The sequence below is a fragment of the Colletotrichum fioriniae genome (genome assembly GCF_027942845.1).
Source record: "Colletotrichum fioriniae strain IMI 355084 chromosome Unknown scaffold_1, whole genome shotgun sequence".
NCBI classification, from domain to species: domain Eukaryota; kingdom Fungi; phylum Ascomycota; class Sordariomycetes; order Glomerellales; family Glomerellaceae; genus Colletotrichum; species Colletotrichum fioriniae.
This window is the reverse complement of record NW_027076837.1, coordinates 3,400,847-3,422,722: the sequence shown is the minus strand read 5'-3', so window position 1 is coordinate 3,422,722 and position 21,876 is coordinate 3,400,847. Positions and strand designations below refer to the sequence as shown.

The window sequence follows — 21,876 nt, the reverse complement described above, 5'->3', positions numbered from 1 at the left end:
GCGATTTCATGGGAAAAAAATCATGGCAGGAAGCAATGAAGCACATAATTACCCTAGAGAACCCCTCTTTCTTGCATGGATGAGACTTCTTGATTGGAAGGTTCGGAGTCGCTGTTGGTGGCATGCAGGAAACCTGCATGCAAACCATAGAGCAACAACGGATCTATGCTGGATTAGTATATCCCGCCGGGGCATGGCATTTGCTCGAGGTGAGAAAGAGGGAGAGGGAGAAAAAGAGTGCAGATGGAGGGGACCAGGGATTTTGGCGCTAAACTGCTGTGCAAGGAAGGCCGAAAGGCTCAATGATATTGGAGTATCGTTGCAAGGATGGCCGGTCATCTTTCCCGTCTTCCCTTACCCGAGTTCCGTCGTTCTGATGTTCCCATGATCCGATCGATTATCCGTAATGTCTACGCCTATCGCAGCTTCATCCGATGGGTGAGAGAGGGCTGGTAAGATGTATCGATGAGCCAATCAGGACTGCGGCGCCAAGAGCAGGATTCGAGGTATGGAAACAGTCTTCAAGCTACGACAGATGCGCAGAGCCGCAAAGCTCACGGGATCTCGAGCGGTGTGGTTGGACAATCTTATGGATCCATCACTCTCCCGTACGGACCGTCTGGCGGATTGCGGCGGGTGGAACGGCATGTGGAGGAGGTCGCTTGCGGGCTTGAGGGTCTCAGGTGCGGCCGCGGGAGGGGGTGAACTAGCATCTATACCCTCCGGGAGTGGAACGTAATGCGTGCTTTGTGGAGGGAGCAGATGACCGGGCCCATAGATTAGGAATTGGCTCGTAAGCTATGCTATGCTATGCTGCCCGATGAACTGCATGTAGATGAATATCAAATCAGATCCAAAAGAGACAAGAGTGACCCATACGTCTAAGAGATGCTGCTCGGAAAGTGAAGTTATAAATACCGGAGATGTCTCCCATCTCAACAAGAATAGTTTCACTGCAAACCAGACCAAACTTCCAGAAGCTGGGCTTCCCGAAACACCCCCAAAGTTTAACATACAATCTTCTTCAAGATATTTATCTACAAGTCCAGTGGCCCAGCCGCCGTGCCCCTACTCAAGTCTCAATCCATATCTTGACTCATTTTGCTTCATCATGCCTGAGTATGTCCCTGCATATGCCGAGAGAACTCGTCTCAACTTGAGAGAATGCCAACTAAAGTTTTGATAGGGGATCTGAACAAACCACGCTTGGTGACTACATCAACACCACAAGCGTGAGTGAGTACATTGCCATGGGAGGTGCGAAGAAGTAAGCACGACAGGTCGGAGCTTCCGTGGCGGGCTCCCAGCATGAATTTCTCTGAGACCAGGAACTGGGGAAACAATGTGGAATTTTCTGATACCCTCTTGTTTTGGAGTTGGAACATGTCACCCTATTGTGTCTGCCCTTGAGATTGAGATCTGCTGGTCATGGGCAAGGGATTATGAGATGTTGAAAGGACGACCGCAGCGCGGATGATATCGCTCAGTAATCCAGCCATAGTAATTGCTGTTTTTACACCGAAATCATGTGTCAAGGCCTAAGCACACATGCTCACTGATGCCAGCTAGGAGTGTGATGAATCATCATTAGATTCTAATCCTTCATCACCGCATACAGGGCTTTCATTGCACCATCCCATGCAGTTTTTAGGTGTCCAAGGAGGTAGCATAAGTGTCTCTGAGAGCAGGCTCCCTGAAATGCGTTAGACTCGAAGTAACGAGAGAGGGAGCAAGTGGATAAGACTCGAACGAGGAAGCTAACAAGGGGATCGGAGACGCAGAGAGTGGCGGATGATACCCTAGAACGCAGTGAAAAGAGGCGAGAGCCTGATAATACTGTGTAGTCGCGAAAGACATTAGCCGAAGAACATCTGCACCCGAGCCGTCTACCGCCCGTCCTCGTGCCGGCCCATAGCGCCTATCATGTACTAGGCGGGACGAGGGGGGTGGGGGAAGCTGCAGAATAGCCAACCGCCGGAGGGATGATGGTAGAGTGATGGGAACATGGAGCAGCGCGCCAACTCATGGAGACAGTAGCAGAGCCTCAAGGACCGGGGTCTGGGGTGTCGTGGTTGGCTACGTACCCCCGTGTAGCTGGCGGTTGGAGGCGGCAGAACGGGCCCGGTCGTGCTCGGCGGTTTGGGCCTATTCCGGCCGCAGAAGAGTGGAGTTGAGCGACGGTGGGAGGTTGTGTTGCCGTGGGGTGTATCACACACGAAGCATGAGGATGACCAGCTGATCAGTGATTAGGAATTAGCTCGTAAGCCGTCTTGTAGATCAAATGAGAGATCGGAAGCTATAGAGAGAACTTGAGAGATCTTGGTCTTTTGGCTCAGAAGACACAAATTCTGGCAACTATAAATATTCGCCAAAGCCCCACGAGGGATCGGATAGTACAAGAGGGGAGAGCAAAGCCAAAGCCGATTCGAGACCAATACCCTAGCCGTCATTCACTATTACTTGAACATACTTTTGAACAAAGGTCAAATTGCTGGCCATCCCTCATCAAGATCTAAACCTCACCCTCCACACTACACCGAAGTCTGTTAGAGAGTCGAGAGTCAAAATGCCCAACTCGCAAGTCCATCTTCAAACATAGACTTACTACTAAGTGGCTTACATGAAACAAAGCACACCGGCACCCCCCCAGCCTTCACCAGCCCCTCAATTGGATATTTTCATTCAGAACACTGATTCAGTCCAAGACCGACTATATGCGGGCTCAGCGGCGGCAGCAAAGGCGAAGGGAAGCAAGAGAACCTAGCTGTTACAAGTGTTGAGTGCAACGAGCGTTGAGGCAAGGAGATTCATTCCGGGCGAAATGTATGATAAGGGAGAAGATTCATTGGCACTTGCTTTATTGTAGTGTTACTTGGTGAAATTCAATGGCAGTATTTTGAACTTTTGAACCGGAAGAATTCTCGGCAGACATGATCACTGCGCCGTTCTGGTAGGCAACTGCCATCCTGAAAACTATTTAGCAATTTGGAAAGACGTGCTCGCTGTCAGGATATGTGGTTTGGTATCGTCTACCTCACCTCTGCCGGTGTGCCTTTTCTTATGCCTTTGGCTTATTCTCAACGATTAGGTACATAGGCATGGGAATTGACGAAGAAACCTAGGTCTTGCTTGTTGATCTCAATGGTTTCTATACGATTGAAAGGGGCCATCACCCGTTATCTAAGACATGAAGCCAGCGTTGCCCGCGATCCCGAGCTCCTTCATCTTCTGCTCGAGGCCCTCCTGAAGCTCCGCCTTGGCCGCCTTCTGCGCCTCGGCAAACCCCATGGCGTCGTCCACACTCATCTCGGTATCACTGTCCTCGTCCACGTGCTCTCCATCCCAGTCGGCCTTCTCACGTCGGATGATCTTGCCCATCATCTTCTTGCGCTGCTCATCCGTGAAGTCGGCAAAGATCTCCTCGGGCTCATAGCAGGGCTTCTCGTTGCGGAACTTATCGATAGCGAGGGCGGTGGCCGTCTCTTTTGCGTAATCCTCAATAGGGTGCTGTCGGTAGCGAGAGAACTTGACGGCAATTCTTCGACCTTCGTAGAGGCACATCATGACCTTGGCCGCGACGGTGGGCCTCATCTTTTTCTTGGCGGCAATGATCCAATCAGCTTCCTTGGCGGCAAGGAGAAGGAGACCCGGGATGCTCTCGGTAATGTGGGCTTTGTGAGAGGAAAGTCTGTCGGCGTTCACGAAGACCAGGGCGATGACTTTGTCGATGGCCTCCTTCTCCAGGTTGGAAGAAACGGCGCGAAGAGCATTCTTGAAGACCATGCCTTCGTTCGCATCCTCGAAGATCTTGAGCTCCTCACCGGTAGCGTTCTGGTACATTTGGAAGCCTGGGCCGGAAGGTAACACCTTCTTCAAGGTTTTGGGCTTGGGCTTACTCTTGCCCTTCTCTCTCTTCTCCGCCTGTTTGATCTCTTGGTCGATCGTAGAAAGCTGTGACTGAGGCATTGTGAGGCTTTGGGTGAAATTAGAGATCCGAAGATTAGAAGAGATGGAATCGTTCAACTTGCGCTTTCAGGAGATGAGAGCGCGTGATTGGGTAAGAAGAGAATTTGGACGAGATCCAGAGACGGGATAGAATGCAGAAGGGAATGGTGAGTCGAGATGATGAGTGTGAATGAAAGAGAGCCTCGAAGGAAGGTCTGATGTGGTTGTGGTGGTGAAGATGTGAGATGGTAAGAGTGAGTAGGTTGAGAAGCGTGGAAGACAGCTGCTCTCGGTGAAGGCCGGTGAGAATAAATTATCACCATAAAGGGCAGGTACGCGTCAACAAACCACCTCACGCTTGACGGCCCACCACGCGACATCAGTGAGAAAATGAAGTGATTCACTTCACCTTTGACTCACCCCTTTCACCCTCGCTCCTTCCCTTCACCTCCTGACGCCCGCGTAGCCTACTTCATTACGAAAAGGTCCTCACTCTTCCATCAGGACGGCCGGGTGGCTGAGAGGTGACTCTCTTGGCTATCTGTCTAACAGAAATCGATACCCCCCCAGTTCGATTCTCGGTCGTCACGCAAAAACTACCGAAACCACTGGACGTATTTAAGACAGAGTAACATTTGACCAAAGTGCGACCTTTGGCAGTGGTTTCTTGTGCCCAAAGCCTCAGATGCTGCGGGCGTTTGAGATCCGGTTTCGGTACTAAGTGCCTGATAAATGTTTGGAAACACCCTCTGGTCAATTGACCAATAATCTTTTTTTTTGCATTTTCCCTGGAAAGTTATGTTGTGATACATGTTCTGCACGTTACCCTTGTTGCGGTCGAACGTCGGCCATGCTACAAATGACACTGCATAGAGAAGAACACTTGGTGAGGAATGGTCAATTAGATTGATACCAAAACGACTCAAGCTATGGGGAGTAATAAGATAATGTAGATCAAGATAACGAAGCTTGACTTTGCGTGAGTCCCAACTTAACCGCCGCAACCACCACAACCACCACCGCCGCCGCATCCTCCACTCGAACCCATGCCCACTATTCCCGCTCCATGAGCGCAGCCTGTCGATCGAGAGATGTCAGAGCTTGTAAACAAGAAGGCAGACGAAAGTGAAGAAATACTCACCGCCGAGTTGACGACTTGCTCCAGACCAATACCCCTAATATCAGACCGTATTAGACACTCAATTCAAGAGGCGCATGAAGGTCAACAACTTACAGCCATATTGGTACAACCGCCAGGGCCGCCACATCCCCCAGCAGCGATATCATTCGAGCCGCAAAGCCCCTGAGCGCAGTCGGCCCAGGACCCATGAATGACACCGGGGTTTCCAGCAGGATAGACCCCTCCAATGAGGTACGCGGGATAGTTGTAGGGACTATCTCTATGGTGCGTCTTGCCCCAATTGTTATAGAACTCCTCCTTTGGCGGCAGTGTCCTTCCTCGCTTAGCTGCACGCTTCTTTGCTCGCTCGTAGGCGTCATCCAGGCGCATTCTCCAGGCTGCACGGAGCTGGCGATGCGCTATATTGTGGGTAGCAGACCCGTCTGTGCGAACGGAGTTGTGGGCGGAGATATGAATCGAGTTGGATGGAGTGCAGACCTGCGAGGCTGTCGCTTTTTCGAAGCTGTCGATGGCTGGAGGTAGGGGTGTCAGTATCTTGGACTATGCGCACGAGGGGCTCGTCATTGAACATGCCTTTTTGTGGCTTGCTTTTGCCAAAGACGGAGGAGCTGTCGATGGTGATCTTTGCTCGTACAGCTGTTGAACATCGTTAGCGAGTGCTCCTGGTTATGAAACAAAATGGCTTGGGTAGCTTCGAGGAACATTGAACAAACCTTCGCAGTACCAGCATGTGCATTCCGAGTAGACCTCGTTGAACTTCTCCAAGTAAGTCTTGCTGGTCAACTCGAATGAGTTGGACAGCTGGTCTTCGTCAATTTTGTCGTTGTGGTCAATGAACTTGGCCTCCTTGCTGGTACTCATGGCGGTGTTGTATGTTGAAAATTTGTAGTAAGCTCTCGGGGCTAGCTGGTGAGTATGCCAGGCAAGGTCCACATCCAGCGTAGGTACTGTCAAAGACATGGGGTACTCGGTCATGATGAGCATGAAGCGTTGGTACTTTTGAAGAAGTCGATCCATGGTTCCCCTAGCACTGGGACTGTGCAGCCAGTCAATCTGCAAATGATTCTTGTTAGCACTCTCAGGGGCTAGGAGTATCAGTCAGGATACTGACGTTAAACATCTTGCCGATGAACACGCCCTGGCGCATCGTCGCTCCAACAAGGTCGAGCGCGAATATGGACGCATTTTCCCAGTACCTCGACATCATCTTGCTGCTCTGAAAGCGTTCCGTTCGTGTGATCACTCTTCCGCCTGACCCGTCCTTCTTGTCATACGGGGCTGGTCTCGCCCCCTGTATTCTCGCAAAGGCGTCATAATCGGTCAGCGCAGCCGAGATAAGATCTCGTACATCCTTCATCGTCGGCGTTTTTGCTTGCCCGGGACTGATAAGTCGTAGCAGCTGCTCGGAAATCCCCTGCCCAACCAGTCTGTTGGGAAACGTGACATCCTTGAGCTTTGCCTCAGTGGCCACTGGCATGCCGGCCTTTGGGTCTAGGATAGTGCTCGGGAGAGTGACGCCTTCGTTGAGATAGAGCTCCGCGTCATTGATCATCTTGGCAACGCAAAGTAGGCGATGCGTGATAACGGTGTTGCAGCCTGCTGTGCATAGTTGAGAGAAATCTCCATCACCATATCCCTTTCCAACCAAACCTGGCCGCCTTTAACATCAAAGTCAGCAAATTCCATGTTTGAAAATGCAGTCTCGGTCATGATTGAACGTACTCTTGACCCTTGTACATCTCTGGTAAGCCGCAAGTGCTCCAAGGCACAAGAGTAGTCTGCTTGCATGCAGGACATTCAATTTCCTTCTCCAGTGGTTCGTCGAGGTTGTTCCACGCCCGCCCTGTTGCCTTTTCCCAGTTCGACTTGGCCACATCGGAAACCTCGTAGTTGAACTTGGAGTCGATGACTTGGTTGACCTGGGCCCACGGCATTCCCGTCGTCCAGAAATCGCGGAGATTCCAGCGCATAGTGTCTTCCAGAAACGCTCTAGGATTCAACATGTGCGCATGGAACATCATCAGAACATCTAGTCACGGTTAGATGTTTCCATGCCTCAGCAAAGTCGAATGTAGCGCTTACCTAGTGGTGGTAGATTGTCCGCTGTCCAGGGAAAGTCTTCAGCCCCGTCAGGAAACTTCAAGTACTTTTCGGAACACATCTCGAAATCCTTCATCTCTGCTTCGCGCAAGCGACCTCCCGAGAGCGTCTTCCACCAAGTTTGATACCGATCCGCCGCTCGCGCGAGATAGACCGCCCACCTCTTCTCGCGCAACGCCGACAGCACTTCCTTCACGCGATCCTCACCTCCCTTGCTGGAGCCTTCGTCACCATCCCTAGGGCCGGCTCGCGAATCCCATAAGTCCCATAGACCGTCGCTGTACCCGACATCCTCCTTCAGCGTCTCAATGGCATAGAGAAGCTTCAAGTGTGCGAGGCAGGAGTCCACGTCGGGATCTCTCTGGGTGCCTAGCCGGAGCGAGCTGAAGGCGCTGCTAAGATTGGCGACATCCTGCTCGGTGTAGGGCCTCTTTCCGTTGGGCCCGCCGTTTGCTTCAAATGGTGGTGGCTGATCATCGAACGGCGGAGGTTCGTCCGGTGCGGCGCCGTAGGCGGGGGGAGGTGTTGCTGGGCGGTCTGCCTTGGCCTTTTCTTCCTCCGCCTCCTTCTCCTTGGCCTTGGAGGACCTCTTGAAGAAAGAGGGCATCGCGAGGTTGTGGTCTCTCTCTGGCTGGGAAGTGGTGGACTGATGATCGGACTAGGGGTGAGTGTGGGGGAATGCGGGGTAGAACCTCGTCGACTTTCTTGCCAGGCTAGATGCTTGATCTTACGTCTGCGGCCTGGAGGAATATGCCATTCTATAGTTGATCTCCTATTGTGAAATTGTGAGATGAAGGCTATAGATTCGAACTTGGCAGAGCCTTATCTCATTGGGCTTTTGCGATATTCTAGGCCACGTCATGCGAGGTTCCCGTCCTCTTGGCCTTATGATGAACCGTTGATTCAGCCCTGGAACCGCTTCATTCCAGGGCGGCTAGGCAGACTGGGTAAAACAGACACCAATTGCTGTGCATCGATACAGGCGCATTCTTACAACAGCAGCTAGCGCCGGGCGGCTGAGACGCCCCCAAAGCTTCGAACGGCACGTGGGCGGTTGCACAACGATCTAGTCGGGCGAAGGCGTCCCTCCACAATTGCCTCCGATAACCCAATGAGGGCAAGGATTTACGCCATGTTGGAAAGCTTGACTCGGACAAGCGAGAACCGGCTGGGTGAGATTGGTTGACAATGATCAAGGCCGTCCAGTAAAGACGTAACCCAGAGTGGCGGGAAAGGTTTATCTGTCAAGTCTTACCCGTCCGTGTTGGCAACGCTTGAGATTACGGCAACTGCAACGCTTGTGCATATTGTAGATGAGCTTGCCCTAACTGTCCAGGCTTTCTGACCACACATTCTATCCTTGGCAACCTATTGCTAAGGCTTGGCCTTGTCAGACAAGAGACAAAAAAGCAGCTGAATGTGTCAGACCGATGTTCTGGAAGCGAGCCTCTGCGACTTGGCGTTGGTATTCTATCCGTGCTTACATTGACAAGGGTTATAGGGAAACAGATAACAGAGAATGTTCCAACGGGTCAAAAAAAAAGAGCGAATTAGAGGGCAGCTTTTTAACATCTGATTGAACATCTGAAGTACTAGATTGTGTTTCATTGAGTGATGGAATGTTGTCCGAGATAGTTTTCATCCATTTAGACCAGCCTCAGTTATGAGAATCTCTCCAGGCGCAACATCATCATTTGTGTCCGGCCCAGAACCTCAAGAACGCCTCCTTCTTGGTCTTTGATGGCGGTAGAGCCTCGGGGTTGCGGTCTACCTCTTTCAAAACTTGGCCATCGTTTCCGACGTTGGTGACAGCATTCTGCTGCTTGCCTAGATAGAAGTTGGTCTGGAAGAGCGCAGCAATAAGAGGAACGAATGCGAGGGCTAAAGCTGGCACCAGGCAGTAATACAAGGTGCGACGGTACGCCTCGATGGCACCCTGTCTCATGGGATCATCGAATGCGTACTTGGTACGAATGGTGCGGACACTGCCGAACAGAGTCTTGACGTCCTTGTCAGTCGCGGTCGCGGGTAGGTACTCGCGCAAGAGCTTGGGCATCTTGTCAGCCCAGATGACAGCGACGATGGCACTGCCGATGGAGCTGCCAATCTTGGACCACAGGGAAAGCAAGGCGATGGCCAGAGCGACATCCTGGTGCGGCACGGAAGCTTGAGATGCCACGCGAGAGCCGACGACCGAGAAAGCACCACCGGCACCGACCATGATCAGTGAGATGACCATTGGGGCGGTGGAGTTGGTGGCCCGGGGACCATCGATCATGATGCCTATGCCGATGATCTTGATGCAAAGGCCGAAAATTTGCAGCATCTTGTAACGGTGAGTCCATCGCTGGAGCAGACCTGCGACCATGCCAAAGACGCAGAGCGCAAGTGTCAGCGTGTTGTTGTAGTACACCCAGTCTTGCGAGGACCAAGGTTTCGCAATGTAGACGTAAGATGACCAGTACAGCCCGCGCATGTTGCCGGCCACTTGAAGATATTAGTGAAGCTGTATTTGAATCAAGTCTAACAAAGGACTTGGGCAAGTACTTACACATGTAGAAAGAGTCGATAACAATGGCCATCAAGAATGTCTTGTTCATGACTAATCTACGAGGTGCGCTTGGGACCTTCGCCCATTTGATCTCGTAGACCACATACGCGATGAGCAAAATACCTCCCACTACGATCATGGCAATGAGCGATTGATTTCTCCAACCATGTTCGGCATAGGTCTTGAGACTGAATGGTAAAAGTAGCAAACTCCAGCCGAAGCCCAAGAGTACCAGACCAAGCGCATCGATCTCGACTAAGTTGCGCTTGAGACCTTCCCTCCAAGTGCCCGCCGGCTCAGCAGCTGGAGCCACAATAGCACCACGCGGTCCATCGTGTCCCTTCTCATCAGCCATATCTCTCGCAGCGCGGCGCGCCGCGTTCGAAGAGGCGAGGTTGACAATACCGTCCTTTTTCGCCTTCCTGTCGAGGTGCAAGAGCGTCGCGATCGCGGGACCGAGAGCAGCGGGCATTATGATGGCAAACATGCCGTAGCCCCATCTCCATTGATTCCGAGCTTGCATCGCGTCAACTATCTTGCCGGCGAACCAGGTGTTGATGATAAAAGGAGCTGATAGCAGCGAGCTGACAAAGCCACGCCATTCCAAGGGGGTCAGGTCAGCAACGATGATATCGTTGGTGAGATCCAGGCCGGAAGAACCGATGGAGACGAAGACTTCGCCAACGATGTAGGCCGAGATTGAAGTGCTTGAAGCGGCGATAACGTATCCGATGACGTAGAAAAGCAGAGTGACGATGTAGGTGTACGGGCGAGACGTGATGTCAGAAATTTTGGCGATGAAGGGCTTCGAGACAGCCGAGATAATGCTTGTGGCGATCGAGAGGGTCGATAGCACGGACGAGTGCTGTTTGTAGTAGGACGAGGCGTCGATGCTGTAGTAGGATGTTGTCGAGCTGTCAAGGGAGTAGGCCCAGGCGCAGACGAGGACGGAAAGTCCGACGAGGTAGAGGGAGATTCGATTCTGCTTGGCTTCGCGGTAGACTGCCTCCATGCGAGTGACACCTTGTGATTGTAGGACATCCCCAACAGAAGAAATTTGAGGCTCTTCACGATCCGTTGAGGGGGAGATTGTGCCATCTTTGGGGATGTGGACGTCGTCTGACAAGATGCCCGACTCCTTATTGTTCCTCATAGTGAGGATCCGCGAACCGCAGTACGCGATCTTGACTGGACGAACGAAAAGTAAAAGTCTGCTGGGATTAGAGTTTAGGCAACATTGGACACTGGCAAGAATCGTGAGGGACATATGTATACTTATGTAGTCTCACTTGAGCAAGCAACCGTCCTCAGATGTACTTCACTGCAGTATTACTTAGCGTGCTGGTCCGGCTAGCTGTATGACTTGGTACCTAAGGCAAAATAACAATCTGATTCAAAACTAGAAAATTCACAGCCGCCGTTGAACAAGGGAGGCAGGGATCATCGGGACCCACGATGCTGGTGGTGTGTCTAACTCGAGATTATTCGGAACTATGTACTTACGGATCTGGTTACAAATGCACAAAAGTTCATGGTAGTGAGCCTTGAAGGAGCAGCGCTAACTGGGCTTTCTCTTTTGCCAAATCTAATCAGATGGACCCATCATCTTATCTTTTCCCATCGTGGGTAAGTGAACTCGGCCGGCGGAGAGGGGCCTGGTGCGGAATTCCGGGACTAACATCGAGCTAGCCCAGCGAAGGAACGAATCGCACAGGATTATGGAAAAACCTGACAAAGTGAATTTACCTCCGGCGGCATGATGCAGAACATTTCCACTTGGTGGCCTGCGATCTTGGGAAGGAAACGATCCAGCACCATGGGCTCGGTCATCTTCCAGAGGCTGATTATTGTTGCTTTCAAGTGGTCAGTCGTCCACGCCATCATCCATGCCCTGGCTTGAGCGAATAGCAACCAGGGAAATTGAGTCTTTAAAGCGTGGCGAGCCAAGACCACATTCCCATTTTATTTCCGATTCAGTCCATCTTGGGTTTCATTGTTCCCGAATCTCAGTAAGCAACCATTTGCCGCGTAACTCACCACGGAGAAGTCACTATCAACGTGCTTACTTCTATTGCGTAGTTGAATAGTACGACCTTGAAATTAAATTTTCTGATAAATGCATTCCATGTTTGAGGAACTCCGCAGGATCTCACAATAGAAGTTGAGACTCAAGACTTTTTTTTAGGTTGCTGGCTGGAAGTGCATGGAGAGAAAACTTCCTCTAATCTGGCCGGACTGACTCAGTGCTTACTCTGCAGTAAAGAAGCTATGGCATCTTGAGTCTGATTTAGGAGCTCTCCTAAATGCTTAATATCTACAACACTCGGCTCATTTCTGTCTCGAGAATCTTTGGTGTTGCTACATTCTTGTCAACGATCAAATTTCAGAATCATTGTTGTAGAAGCTCCGCCCAAACTCCGCTTTTGCCGACTTGGGGATACCAACGGCCGATGATCTTTTGCGGGTGGTCTAGTGCTTATCGATAAGCACTGGTTTCGTTCCATGGTGATATTGATCCGATGAGTTTGCCAACTGGAAAGTTGGGAACGCTGTTGAATGTGTCATTTTCTATCTTAAGATAGCTTATGGGTTCTGTAAAGCATCCAAACCTAAGATGACAGTAACATGTGCGGTCTTCTCTTGGCCCTATAGTGTTAGCGAGACGCTCCGAGGCATCGGTTGTACTTGATGGTTTTGTAAGTGGTCAATGTCGTCACCACGCCGATTCGCCAAGGACTTTTACATCCATGAAGTTTCTACTCATCGAAAACACATCCTTCAATAATGGATCCTTCCAAGGATCAAGCCGCGTAAAAACAGGAACCCTTGACTGCAACCACGAGTTGTTGGCTGGACGTTTCCCCAGTGCCGAAGGTAGACCAAACGGCATGAGGTGCGATCTGTGCGCTTGTGTCACTTTGTCGATCAAGAAGGCGAAACATGGATGGGCAAGTCATCCGAACAGGGAGGCGATCTGTTGTAGGACCCTAAGGTAGGAACAATATAGAAATAAGACGATTGTATCCATACACAGGTTGACCTGTCCTGGAGAACAACTATTATAAGTTGAATGATGTGGCACATGTTGACAGGCTCAACTTCAGCTCAACTCTGTGATTCTATGTTGAGAGGGGTTGAACGCCCTAAACGTGGCGCCACACTACTCCCTCAGAGTTATTTGACGGACAAATTTAGGCTCAATTCTTCCGCATCAAAGATGCTACGCAGCCATCCGTCATTGAGTCAAGTGCCGTGGGAGCCCCCGCAATCAGGGCGCTATAACAGATGATTCTCCCTCCCCTCACTCTATTCCAGCAAAGAAGGTTTTCTCCAACTAACAAAGTTATCTCATCTTGAACATGGGCAACCTTCTGAAACAGGTCACCTTGCCTAGAGGCAATTCTCCCCTTAATCAATCTGGCGGCCCCCAAATTCACCCCTTCAAGTCCAGTAAATTCCCTAGTCGAATGTTACCGTCCGAACCATGCGGAGACTGGGGAGATTCGAGAACATGAGCGGCCAGCACTGCTGGCACCCCTGACTACTGAGGAGGATGAGCCGACCTCACGTGGTTGCTCGGAGCCAAACTCTCCGTACGATCTTCATAGCCTAGGCTGCTGCCTGTCCAGCTTTGTGCAGCAAACCCCAAAGTTTGCCCAATCCAGCAAACTCGCCAGGTCCCAACGGCTCGGCGCCAATGCACTGGGCCGCGTTCCAAGCATCATCCCCGCCGGACGAGCCCCGGTGGCAGTGTATCTCACACGGCCGAAAAAGTAACCTCAGAGGTTCAGAAAGCTCGGCAAGGAGAACCTCTGCGATCGTCCCGATATCCTGGGGGAATCACCTCTTAGATGAAGGACCGGTGCGTTTGTGGAACCCTTGGACCTGGCTTTACTGGTGCGATTTAGCAATCAAGGGACAATAAACTTCGAAGTTGAAGATTAAGTCCCCAGCTTGGCGCAATAGCTGGTGATGTATAAGAGGGGAGATATGTCCATCTCGCTGTTACATACCGGCGCGACAGTTCATCACGCACCATTCAGTTAGGGTCTTACATTCTTTTCTTATTCAACCCTTTTCTACACTCATTATTTCAAAATGGTTGTCGCTCACCTTTGGCTCGCAGCAGCGCTTGCGCCGGCAGCACTAGCTACTCCCCTCAAGCTGCGCGACGTCGCATCATACGATGGAAACCCGCTGGCGGACAGACAACTCTTCCCCAACCCCTACTACACAGATGAGATCACGAACCTCGCCGTTCCTAAGCTCACCGGAGATCTCGCAGCGAAGGCAGCCAAGGTCGCCGAGGTGCCCACCTTCGCATGGCTGTGAGTGTCCTGAGCCAGGCCACAGGACCATCACGCTTTACGAGCGTCTGCTGACAACCGCAGTGATACACGCGAGAAGATTAGTCTGATGAACAGCACCCTGGCGCAGATCCGCAAGTTGAACCAGGAGGGTGCCAACCCGCCGTACGCTGGTACCTATGTCATCTACAACTTTCCAGACCGTGATTGCTCTGCGAAGGCGTCCGCAGGCGAGCTCGTCATTGCCGACGGCGGCGTCGAGAAGTACAAGAAAGAGTACATTGACCCCATCGCTGCGCTCGCTAAGGAGTACTCGGATGTTCGCCAAGTGTTTGTATATGGTAAGATCCCCTGATGTCGTTTAGAGATCCACGTTTGCGGCATGCTAACAACACGCAGAACCTGATGGACTGGCCAACCTTATCACCAACATGAACGTGGCGAAGTGTACTGGCGCAGCAGATGCGTACAAGGAAGGCACCGACTACGCCTTCAAGACCCTTAACCTCGACAATGTCGCAATCTACGTGGATGCGGGTCACGCAGGCTGGTTGGGCTGGGAAGCGAACCTGAAGCCCACTGCCGAGCTGTACAGCGAACTGTACAAGAAGGCGGGCTCTCCCAAGGCGGTCCGTGGCTTGGTCACGAACGTGTCAAACTACAACGGCTGGAACCTGACGAGCGCGCCGGCGTACGCAGAGAGCAACAAGCAGTGGGACGAGTCCAAATTCCACGCCGCCTTGACACCGTTCCTCAAGGAGGCTGGGTACCCGGCAAACTACCTCGTCGACCAAGGCCGTAGCGGCAAGCAGCCGACGGGACGCCAGATTTGGGGTGACTGGTGCAACATTAAGGAGACTGGCTTCGGCACGAGACCGAATGTCAAGACTGGCATTGATACCCTGGATGCCTTTGTCTGGGTTAAGCCCGGTGGTGAAGCTGATGGTACGAGCGATTCGACTGCGGCTCGCTATGATGAGAAGTGCAGCTCTGGATCTTCCGTGATCCCGGCCCCGGAAGCCGGAACTTGGTTCCAAGAGTACTTTGTGCAATTGTTGGAGAATGCCAACCCCGCGTTCTAGATGACTATGGAGGAGCCTATTTACATGGTGTAGAGGTCACTCTACCTTCCTTTCTTCGTACATCAATAGGGCCCAGGAGTTTAGCGAAATGCAAAACTGCAACTTTTCCACTACACTATCTTCATCAGGTTGCAAGAACATTGAGTTTTCACCACATACTTTGACCTGAGGTTATGCAGATGCCTAAGCTTCCTTCAACGCTCTGGGGACTAATGTGCTGAGGTTGGATCTTAAAGATGGTGACTCCAACGCGGGGATGAGCTTATGTTTTGTCTCTTCAACTCGCGCCAAAACCTCTTCAAGTTTGACTACCTCAAGCTGGCAACCCGTTCAGATAGGAAACCTGCCAAATCCGGACTTCAAAGTCAGCGGCACCGGCAGACCTGATAGAGACCGAGATGCAGCGGCTAACCGCAACATCTGTCGAATTCAAACACCAAAAAGGAGCTCGATGGCGCGCTTCGGCCCCGCATGCCCCAGCGGAACGCCTGCAATCTCGCCCCTTCTGGAATTTGCACCGCCCAGGCCCGAGCTTCAACTGGGAGTTCCACCAATCGCATCGAATAGCACGTTGGCCGAGTATGGGGAATCCAATGTACTGCAAACGCAGAGTGACGAAGTCTTTTTGATCGAGAGCCCCTTGGTGCCGAACTCTCTTGTTCTTCGAAGGGGGAGACAAGCCGCTGGTATAATATGTAAAGCACCACGCGTCCCACGCGGGCCGGCCGTCTGAACTGTTCATCTGTACTATTCACAGTCGTCCCGTCTCTCGTTGGTGTTCCCTGCACGGTTTCTCAACCTCTCATTCGCTTCTCATTCTCCCTATTCGTTATCCTTCTTATTGTTGATATTTTGCTGATACATAAGATTACAATCCCTGGCCTAAAATGAAGTCTTTCACCCAAGCCGTTTCCCTGGCAGCCGGCCTGTCCCTGTCATTTGCCAGTCCCACCCCGGCCGTCTTCCCGAGACAGACCAACAGTTCCAAGAACCTGATCGTCTTGTAAGTCACCCGCATACCCGTTCCGTACGTCCATATCTGCGGAATGAAAAGAGAGGAAGAGAGCTCCATCTGACTCGGATACCCTCCCCGTAGCGGCGACTCCTACTCCACTGTCGGCTTCTGGCCCGGCGGCACCCTCCCGGCTGCCGGAAACCCACTCGGCAACCCCTCCCTGCCCGGCCAGACCACTTCTAGCGGCTTGAACTGGGTCGGCCATCTCACGAGCACCCTCAACACATCCACCATCTTGACCTACGACTTTGCCGTGACCGGCGCAACCACCGACAAGGATATCGTCGACACCTACGCGCAGTACTGCGTCGACGACCAGGTCGACCAGTACAAGCAGTACGTGTCCAGCGTCGTTAACAAGGATAATGCCCTCGTCGCTGTCTGGATCGGCATCAACGATGTTGGCGAACCGTTTTGGGACAAGGTGTCTGCGCCTGTCACCAAGATCATGGACCGCTACTTTGAGCTCCTTCAGACTCTCGCCGATGATGGTCTGAAAAACTTTGTCCTGCTCTCCGTGCCTCGTATGTTATGCCCTGAGACCAACCTCCTCTTTGATATATTTGATGCTAACACATTCCCACCAGCCTTTTCTGACCAGATTCCCGCCATGATCGGCCAGTCCGAGACCGACCTGGCCCGCCTGCGCTCCGACATCACCTCGTACAACTCCGCCCTCGAGACCCGCCTCGCCACCTTCAAGTCCGCCAACAGCGGCGTCAAGGGTCTCGTCTTTGACACCAAGCCCTCATTCGACACCGTTGTCGAAAACTTTGTGCAGTACGGCGCCAAGGATGCTACCTGCTACGGCTCCAGTGATTGCATCTGGGCCGACAACTACCACGCCGGCCTAGCTATTCACAAGCTTCTTGCCCAGAACTTGGTCAAGGGTGTTGCCGCGAACTTTGTCTTCTGAGCATGGTAGATACTGGTCGGGCAGATGGTGGACAATACATACAATCTTGAACGTAAATGAGCACTCACAGCTCTCATTCACACTTATCTTGCTTTGACTTGCTGCATCCAGTTGAACGTGAATCTGTTTACTGCCGAGACAGTTCCAGCCGGGAAGAGCATGCCCCCATATCTTGGTGTTCATTGACCAAGAAGAGGAAAAGTGTCCGACTCGAGTTCAAGCCATAGGAATCGGGCAACTAAAAGAAATTCACAATCGAAGAAGATACAACAACGAAATTCGAAACCAATGGTATTTAAATAATGGATTCAAGGGTTTTGGTTGATCAGAAGACCAAACGATAACCTAGATTAATCGAAAGACGTACATCGGGTTTAATATGTAGTGGTATCAATGCTAAAAGCTAATAAAGATCACCGTCAGCCTCTCTCAAGCGTTCAGGCTGACTTGACACCTTCAAAATCCACCACTCATTCCCGCAGAGTACCCCCTAGCCAATGTTAGAGACATCCATAATCCCCTAGCTAAGGTAGTTGACTATTTTGTCTCTACACAAAACCTACGTCGCGTCTTGCTATCCAGCCTTGCTACACTCTTCGAATTCGTAGGCCTCGCATAGTAGAGACTAGTTTAAATTGTGTTTCTAATTGTTACGACCTAATATGCATGACTAACCCAGAGGCTAACCTGCTAGCCGCGGCAGCTATAGTATACTATATATATAGGTAAAATAAGGATACAGCTATTCTTCGCAGAACAGAAGAATTATAAAATAAGTTATATATTAATAAAATAAGGATTATTTTAAATTAAATTAATCTAATACGACTTAAAGGCTAAACGATTATTTTAGATTAGATTAATTAAGGATAACTTAAAGGATAAAGGATATATTTAGGAATAAGACCTATATATAATATAAACTTAAACCGGGCTTAAGGATAGACTTTTTATAGCTTTTTTTAATAATTAACTTAGTATTAAATTTTATAATTATTTTTAACTATTTTTATTAAAAAACTCCTCTTAATAAAACTATAATTAATTATTAAAGCCTTATTTACTTTACGATTTATAAATATAGTTTTAAAAAAGCTATTTATAATTACGATACTATTTATTTAATTATTATAACCTTAACTTTTATTAATATACTTATTATAACTAACTAACTATAATATTTTAATTACTTTTATTTAATAAGTTTACTTTATAAAAGATTAACTAAATAATACGAATAATATTTTCTTATACCTTAACTAAATTACTTACTCTGAGCTCTTTTTATATCCTCTAAATAACTTATTTAAAGCTTAGTTAAAGAAATAAAAATAGCCCCAATAAATATTAACTCTAATAACGAGGTTATTTTTTAAAAAAAAACTTATGAATAATTTTAGGAAAAAGTTAAAAAAAAGATGTAAATATTGCTAAAATATAAACTATATATAATAAAACTACGAATAAGCTTTAAAATTTTAAAATTATATTTTAATAATTTAGAAATAGATTTTAATATATTTAAGCTTTAGAGAACGAAGTTATTTGACTTAGAGAGTAAGAAGTGGGTAATAATATCTAGGCTTTTTAAAAAAAAGTTAGTACTTTCTGAGCCGTTATTAATATTATTAATACTCCCTCTAGGGAGAATAATAAAAGCTTAAGCTTAGTATACTTATTACTTATAACGGTACCCTAAGTACTCTTAAAGGATTTTTAATTTAAATTAAGAACTATTAGAACTTTTATTATAAAAACTTTATTAGTAAAACTAAGAAGGTTATATATACTATTAGCTTTTTTAAGGGACGAGCCCTTAGATAGTTTAAACTTATTTAAAAAAAATATTTTAATAAGGAGACTCTTAATAAGTACTTTACTAAAGTATACGATATTTACTATAATTTTAATAAATTTAAAAAAAGCTCTTAGGTCCTTATTCTAAGATTTTAATAAAAAACGATAAGCTAAGTACAACTTAGCGTAGTTATAATAAACTAAATTAATAAAGGAATATTTTACTAAATTCTGATATTTTAATACTTAACTAGATCTTATTAACGATATTAAAATATTTATATTTTATTAAGGACTAAAGGACGAAGTTAAGGACGAACTAGTTAAGCTCGATAGACTAGATAACTTCTTTTAATATAGCGAGCTCGCTATTAAAATTAATAACTAACTTTATAAATATAAAAAAAAAGGAACGACCTAATATAAGACATAAGTATTAATAACAACCCTAGCGTAGCTTCTAAATAAATTAAAAAACTTATAATAATTAAAATAATAATTAATAAAGTACTATTTATAAATAATACGACGGTCCTATAGACCTTAGTATTACTAAAAAGAGGATAACTACTTAAAAAAAGACTTTAAGTATTATAATTATAATAAGCTAGGATATATAGCTAGAGATTATTAATAATTTAAGCGTATTTAATATTAATTTATTTTAAAGAAACGAGTTAATATTGTAAGTAAAGAAGTCCCTTACGGATAACTTTTGTAAATAGCTTATTACGATAATAACTATTTTACTTATTAAAATAATAAAAAATAGACTAAATAATATCTAAAAAAAACTTAAAAATAACGGACGATTAAAATACGGTATTACTCCGTTACTTATTAAAATACTAGCCGTTATAACTAAAGAAAAAAATTATTTTAGTATATTAACTAAATACTCTTAAAAATAATAATTTCGAATATATTGCTATATTCTTTTAAATTTATAAGAATATAGAGGAAAAGGCTAAGACGGACCTTATTATAAAAGATACTTTTTTATTTTTTTTAAAGAAAGAATTATATAAAGACTTTAAGTAAGTATAAAGGGAGTAACTTTTTAAGTTTAAAGAAAAAGGACCCGATATAAAAAAAAATTATAAGTAGCCCTGTTTATATAGCACGATAGAATAATAAGCAAAAATAGCTCCTTAAATTAAAAAAACCTAATTTAAAAAAAATCCTAACTAAGTCTATCTATATAATAAGATAAGAAAATAATAATAAGAAATTTATTCGTAAGGTTAAAGAATAACTTAAGGACCTATCGTATAAAAAATAGAATTAAAATAATTAAGAAACTAGACCTCGACTTTAAAGAAGTTAAAAAAAAATTAATTTTTAACTTAATAAAGAACCCTACGCAGGCTCTAATAATCTTATTTTTAGTAAAGAATTATTATATAACTTAGATAAACCTCGTAACGTTGCCCAACAACGTACTTAAATAGAAATTAATTACGGATCCTATTTTAGTATTAATAATACTAGTTCTAAAGAGGATTTTAATAAAAATTAACGTAAAAATATTAACTTATTTAATAACGAATAAATACTATAGTTTTATAGAATAATAGAACTTAAAAAAGTTCTTATAATACCCTAAATAAAAAAGAAATAGCTCTTTACTTAATATTAAAAATATATTTTATAAAAAATTATTTTAGGTAGAGTACCTAGATAATAAATACTTTTAGTACCTCTTACTTAAAAAAGGATAGCTACTTTTACTTATAAAAATATAATAACTAACTTATTAAAGATATCTATATCGATAACTAGTTACTAAACTAAACGATTATATATTTTAATAAGATTTATAAAATAATATTCGGACTAAGTTTAGACTTCCCTATGTAGTATTAAAACGATAATAATATAATATAAACCGATTATAAATATAATTAGTATTAGATTTATTATATCCCTAAGGTACGAGCCTAGAGAGAATAATAAAAATAAATAAAATAAGAAAAAACGACTAAAGAATAGAATATTAAAAAAACTAAAAAAGCTAATTATAAAGGAACGACGAAAGGTAAATATTAAAAAATAAGTTCTTATATATAACTAAATAATAATATAATATATACTTACTAATTAAACTCGTTATATATAAATAACGATTACGTATTATAATTAATAGCGGCGTATAAAAAAGTTTTATATTATTAAAAATAGTAAATGAACTTAACTTATTATAGATATAGAAAAAATAACTTATACTAATTATAAATAATAAAAAGGAGAAAGAGTTAACTATAATAATAGATATATTAATTAAAAGACCGTATACTTTTTAATATATATTAATAATTATAAGGACTAACTATAATATAATATTACGGAAATTAGAGATATTAATATTATCTTAAGAATCTCGTAGTTATAAAAAGTATAACTTATAGATAAATTAGACTACTAGCTAGGTTTAATAAGTAAATTTAGTTATTAAACGACTTAAGAAAAAAGGGTTTAAATAAATTTATTATAACTCCTAAAGAAAGAGAAGAAATACGATATATAGTTTTTATTAGAATAGTAGAAAGCCTTAAGAAGTTCGTATTTGGTATAAATAATTAGGGATTAAAACGACTCTAGATTATATTTAAGGAGTATTAGAAATATATAAGACTATTTATAGAACTTAAAGAGATAGGATTATTAGAATATAGTAATTAGGATATAGAGATTAAATTTAAAAAAAGGAATATAACCTAGGTTCTTCCCTATATACCCTATAAACTAAAAAAAAATAAGATTATTTTGACAAATATATTAATAAAAAAACTTAAGAAAGGATATATTCGACCTTTAAAATCTCCTATAGGATTACCCCTATTTTTTTATATTAAAAAAAGGAAAGAAAAAAACTAAGACCTATTATTAATTATAAGAAACTTAACGAAATTATAAAAAAAGAATTACTATTTTTTTATTACTTATTACTAAACTTAGAGATTTATTATATAGAGCTAATTAGTTTATTACGATAGATTTTAAAGAAGCTTTTAATTAAATT

At 45.7% G+C, this 21,876-nt stretch overlaps 5 protein-coding genes across 5 annotated transcripts; 2 read left to right on the top strand and 3 right to left on the bottom strand.

The window, feature by feature from the left end:
* Window positions 1–3,180: 3,180 nt before the first annotated feature.
* On the bottom strand, window positions 3,181–3,966 carry N0V96_000863 (uncharacterized protein; the record flags this gene model as incomplete). Its single annotated transcript, XM_053193150.2, has 1 exon — window positions 3,181–3,966. One exon carries the CDS (start codon window positions 3,964–3,966, stop codon window positions 3,181–3,183), a length of 786 nt encoding a protein of 261 aa, XP_053049268.2.
* A 1,032-nt stretch (window positions 3,967–4,998) lies between these two features.
* Window positions 4,999–7,793, bottom strand: N0V96_000862 (uncharacterized protein; the record flags this gene model as incomplete). Its single annotated transcript, XM_065756059.1, has 7 exons — window positions 4,999–5,022; window positions 5,180–5,598; window positions 5,800–6,139; window positions 6,198–6,685; window positions 6,737–6,744; window positions 6,809–7,115; window positions 7,169–7,793. The coding sequence occupies 7 exons, from the start codon at window positions 7,791–7,793 to the stop codon at window positions 4,999–5,001; spliced, it is 2,211 nt and encodes a 736-aa protein (XP_065615299.1).
* Window positions 7,794–8,876: 1,083 nt separating this feature from the next.
* Window positions 8,877–10,890, bottom strand: N0V96_000861 (uncharacterized protein; the record flags this gene model as incomplete). Its single annotated transcript, XM_053193152.2, has 2 exons — window positions 8,877–9,673; window positions 9,738–10,890. The coding sequence occupies 2 exons, from the start codon at window positions 10,888–10,890 to the stop codon at window positions 8,877–8,879; spliced, it is 1,950 nt and encodes a 649-aa protein (XP_053049270.2).
* A 2,945-nt stretch (window positions 10,891–13,835) lies between these two features.
* On the top strand, window positions 13,836–15,126 carry N0V96_000860 (uncharacterized protein; the record flags this gene model as incomplete). Its single annotated transcript, XM_053193153.2, has 3 exons — window positions 13,836–14,065; window positions 14,129–14,385; window positions 14,444–15,126. The coding sequence occupies 3 exons, from the start codon at window positions 13,836–13,838 to the stop codon at window positions 15,124–15,126; spliced, it is 1,170 nt and encodes a 389-aa protein (XP_053049271.2).
* An 887-nt stretch (window positions 15,127–16,013) lies between these two features.
* On the top strand, window positions 16,014–17,057 carry N0V96_000859 (uncharacterized protein; the record flags this gene model as incomplete). Its single annotated transcript, XM_053193154.2, has 3 exons — window positions 16,014–16,129; window positions 16,223–16,665; window positions 16,729–17,057. The coding sequence occupies 3 exons, from the start codon at window positions 16,014–16,016 to the stop codon at window positions 17,055–17,057; spliced, it is 888 nt and encodes a 295-aa protein (XP_053049272.2).
* Between the last annotated feature and the right edge of the window lie 4,819 nt (window positions 17,058–21,876).